We start from the raw sequence: 4353 nt of genomic DNA, 5'->3' as shown, positions 1-4353 counted from the left end.
ATACGTCACACCAGGAAGTCCGACAACTTCTGATGAAGGCTGAAGTGACAGCCGAAACTGTCAACGAGATAATTATCTCGTTATCTCGAGAAAATGCTGTTTAAAAAAATGTGCGGCCATGACCGCTCTCGGCTTCCATATCTAATATACGTTTATTTTATCTGCTTATTACAATGGATAGCATTATTGTGAGACTCAATCAAATATTCAAACCCATGACACCATGTTTCAAAGTCTAGTTTGACATTAAATGGCAACACTTGTAATAGTTCTTGTACCATCTAGATAGGCATTAACTTGCATCCTGTCAGTGCAGGCAGAAGGGAGGGTCTGTCGAGCAGCTACCAGAAGACATTGTATGACTTCCTACCTGTTGACGACGTTGCAGACGATGTCATCGACTGGCTGCTGATGTGTGGCTGCATGTGGGGAGGAGTATACGTCTCATAACTTCTTCCATTTACCGTGGGGCTGGTGGGCAACATGCAGGAATAAGAGGTCTGGTTGGATGCCTAGAAAAATACATTAATTTTATTGATTAAAACAGCAGAGTTTAATACCCCAGAGAGCAACTCACCAGTAGTAATGTTAGATCATTTTAATGGGACCGAAAGAAGGTAACTGTATTAAAATCATAAGCAAATCACTTTAAAAATCACTAAATCAATTGTCATTTCTGTACAACAAACTCAGACCAAAAATAATTCTGCATGAAACCTTGTAAGGTGTGACTGGTATGGGTCAGTAGCCAAAGATGCAGCGGAAAAGAGGAAATATGATTTAGCAAGTTCAGTTTACAATAATTTATGCTGAGTCATGTTCACCCATAACAAACATTCCTAAATAAATTTTTAAACACCTGTAATCAACACATGAACTCAGCTTCAACCAAAGTCAAATACCATCATACAATAAGATGCCACTTCTCACTCGATGAGTGTGTTGGTTAAAGATGAGGAATCATTCAAGCACACTGGTTATTTTCCTCATTTCTGCCTGTTTGGTATCTTAGCACTGGCACATTCCACTATACAGTATGGTATCAAGATTGAGTTTTGTGCTGCCCATTGCTTCCCTGAGCTCGGAGCCAGTCTGAGCAGATGAATACACACCCTTCATAACAATACACAAACCCTTTATTTGATGTTTTCCACTTTTATTGTATGTTTTTACCAAGCAGTTGTAAAAAAAAAAAAAAACCCACAGAAGCCTCTTTGGGCCACCCCAGGAGCTCAACAGGTAGAGTGGGTGACCCATGTACAGGGACTGAAAGCCAACGGATCAAGTCCAACTCATGGCTGATTTGCTGCATGTCCTTCCCCACTCATCTCCCTACCTTTCCTTTCTATTTTCACTAACCTCGGGAATAAAGGCTTTAAAAAAAAAAAAAAGAAAAAAAGAAACCTCTGTGGTTATGTGCACATCTAACATGTCAGTTTGATAAATTATTCTCGTGCAGACGGCTCTCAGGATGATAAATTCTGTACGCACGTAATTCATGCTGATTGTAGGATCTTCAATATATTCTAAAATCTCAATTCAACTTAAATAATTGAAAATATGTTAGGACAAGAAGGAGTTCTGTGTCTGAATGGAATGACTGGATAAGATTATCTGAACAGCCATTTATAATGTGTGAAATGTATTCTCTCTGGTCCACTCAGTATCCAAGTGGACCAAAGGTGCAGCAGCCTATCAATGACAATACCCAAAGTGAGCTTGGTAGTACTGGTGTACTGGGCCATTAGGTTCACAAAAAGAGAGCCCTAGATGTTGCAGTGCTTTCATACAGACTAGGGAGCTGTGCACTGTGCACTTGTGAAAATAAATCTTACTTGCATAGGCAGGCTGGCAGCCATACTGAAGCTGGGCATTGCTGGTAGGCTATAGCTATTGGACCCAACTGGATCTGACCTTCCCAACATGGATCCTGGTGAAAAAGATACTGGAGAGACCGGGATAGTGAAGGGGAAAGAAAAATGACACAAGAGTTTTGTACAGTATTGCTGAAAGTATAACTTAACATATAAACCATGACATATTTTATATCTCAATATGATGGCTGAGTTTCAGTACTGACCACATTTTTGTTTTCATGGAACACAGGAAATCAAAAGTTTGTCTTTATGTCCACAACTAAAAAGAATTTGTCTAAATGAAACACATTGAAAAGCTACAGAAATCACACCTTAAATCAGGAACCATATGATCAGACAATGTCAAAAAAAATTCTGCACGTGTCAAAACATTTGATGACTGTCGTAAGCACTTTCAACATTGTTTTTTTCCTTCCCACTGTTGCCAACCGCTTGCTCAGAGGGAGTCCTAAGGCTACTTTGGATTGTTGGGTTCTCTGTTTAAATTTGTAAGATCTATCCCTTGCTATGTTAAGTGCTGTGAGAAATACAATGAGAAATATGTTTGAAGGAGGGAAGGTGAGGCCTTTAACCCCAAGAACACCAAACCTACTGTCAGGCATGGCAGTGGTAGTATTATGCTCTGCGGCTGTTTTGCTGATGCTTTGCACAAGTAAATGGAATAATGAAGAAGGAGGATTACCCCTATGTTCTTCAGGAAAACCAAAAACCAAAAATCATCATGTGCCAGAAGGTTGATCTTGGACACAGTTGAGTGTTCCAACAAGACAATGACCCATAACACACATCCAAATTGGTAAAGAAATGACAAGCTAGAATTAAGGTATTAGACCTCCCCAAAGTGCTGACTTCAACCCCTGTGCTGAAAAAATAAGTCAGTGTGAGAAAGCCAACTTGAGTGGTCAAAGATACAACCAGCAGCTTAACCAGAGGCTTACAGATGGCTACCAAAAGAGCCTAGTTGAAGTAAAACTGTCCAAGGGACATTTCACAAAATATTAGAATTGCTGTATGTATAATTTTGATTCAGCAGATTTTGTCATATTTTCAGAAGACCTATAAATAATCAATGAAAGAACCAAAAATACATGACTGTTTTTGTGACAAAGACAGATGCTTCTAGGATTCTGTAGAAATGTAAGACTTTATAGCAGTTGCTGTTTTGTAGTGCATGGCCTCATCAGTACCTGGTGTCGTAGGTTGTGGTAGAGGCTGGTAAACACTAGTGTTGAAGCTGCTGCTGATGGGAATATGGTTGGAGGAGCTGGTCACCTGACGACGTTGATTTCTGAGCTTCTCCTCTCTTCTCCACTTTGCTCGTCTGTTGGAAAACCATACCTGCACAGGCCAGAATAGAAAGAAAACAAAAGGCACTTACAATAATAAAAGACAGGAAATAAACCCATTGCTTCATATTGACTTCAGATCAGTTTTTACATTTTTGCACAGAATGAGTGTGATTACACCTAATTCAGCTAAATTCACAGCTCTGTACTTGTGACATGTGCAATGACAATAAAGTTCTGATTCTGATAAATGACCTTAAGAGATCTCATCATGGCTCATATGGACAGAAGAAACCACAGTGATGATAAACCTTTCCAGTGTTTTTAAAACAAAGAAATGTTAACCAATTCTTCACAAAGGTTCTCTGTCATTAATCTTGACTCATTGCCCAACAACGTTATTTCATAAAAACCATATTAAATGCAGACCCACACACATACAGTCATGTGAAAAGTAAGAATATCAAAAGGAAACTTTTGGCTTTTTTGACCTATTTGGACGAGAAAACATTTGATCCTCTTTGATATTATCAGAAGTTTCCTCCTCTTAAAGGCATTTTTTTTCTCCCATTGTCACCAAGGAAGTGTTATAATCAAACTGTTTGGATTTGTTGACCTGTGTGTTCACTCTGCTACATGAAGTGCTTGGAGATGGTAACGTTTGTGAATTGGCGCTATATAAATACAACCAAAATTAATTGAACTGATGCCGTCAGACAAATGTGACATACTTATACGATCACATAGAAAATGTCCTTTTTCAATAATTTAATCAACAAAAATATAAGTAGACATTACTTTTCCACAGGACCATTCACTACACCTTTGGCCACAGAAACATTGTTGTAGCATCGTCTCCATGCCTTGTTTGCATTTTACATTATTGTCCACTATTAAAACATTGGGTTGCTGAAATTTTTGAGAATTCTTCCATGCAAAATTTCTTCAGCTTGAGGGGTTTCTTGCATGTACTGGACATTTCAGTCAAATCCCTAAACAAAATTTGAATTGGATTAAAATCTGGCCTTTGACAGAGGCATTCCTTATTCCATCATTGACCTAATATGATTAATTGTCCACACTTACAAAGCACCTTTTAATCTTCGCTAGATTCTGCAAAGTGCTTTACAACTTGTTTCTCATACACACACACACACGCATGCACACGCAAGCACACACACCAATGGCGA

General features: G+C 38.7%; 1 protein-coding gene across 2 annotated transcripts in view; it reads right to left on the bottom strand.

The window, feature by feature from the left end:
* The window catches only part of LOC103357207 (paired box protein Pax-6-like), a 26625-nt gene that overhangs the window by 2518 nt on the left and 19754 nt on the right, over positions 1-4353 (bottom strand). For both annotated transcript variants that reach the window (XM_008281647.1, XM_008281648.1), the window contains 3 exons: positions 3065-3215; positions 1836-1945; positions 371-512 (listed from right to left, as the gene is read on the bottom strand). In XM_008281647.1, coding sequence (XP_008279869.1) covers positions 371-512; positions 1836-1945; positions 3065-3215 — 403 coding nt within the window. The remainder of the gene's footprint in view (positions 1-370; positions 513-1835; positions 1946-3064; positions 3216-4353) is intronic.

This window comes from Stegastes partitus, unplaced genomic scaffold (genome assembly GCF_000690725.1).
Source record: "Stegastes partitus isolate 25-593 unplaced genomic scaffold, Stegastes_partitus-1.0.2 Scaffold240, whole genome shotgun sequence".
In the NCBI taxonomy this organism is placed as follows: domain Eukaryota; kingdom Metazoa; phylum Chordata; class Actinopteri; family Pomacentridae; genus Stegastes; species Stegastes partitus.
Note: the sequence above shows the minus strand (reverse complement) of the source record. Positions and strands in the feature narration are given on the sequence as shown.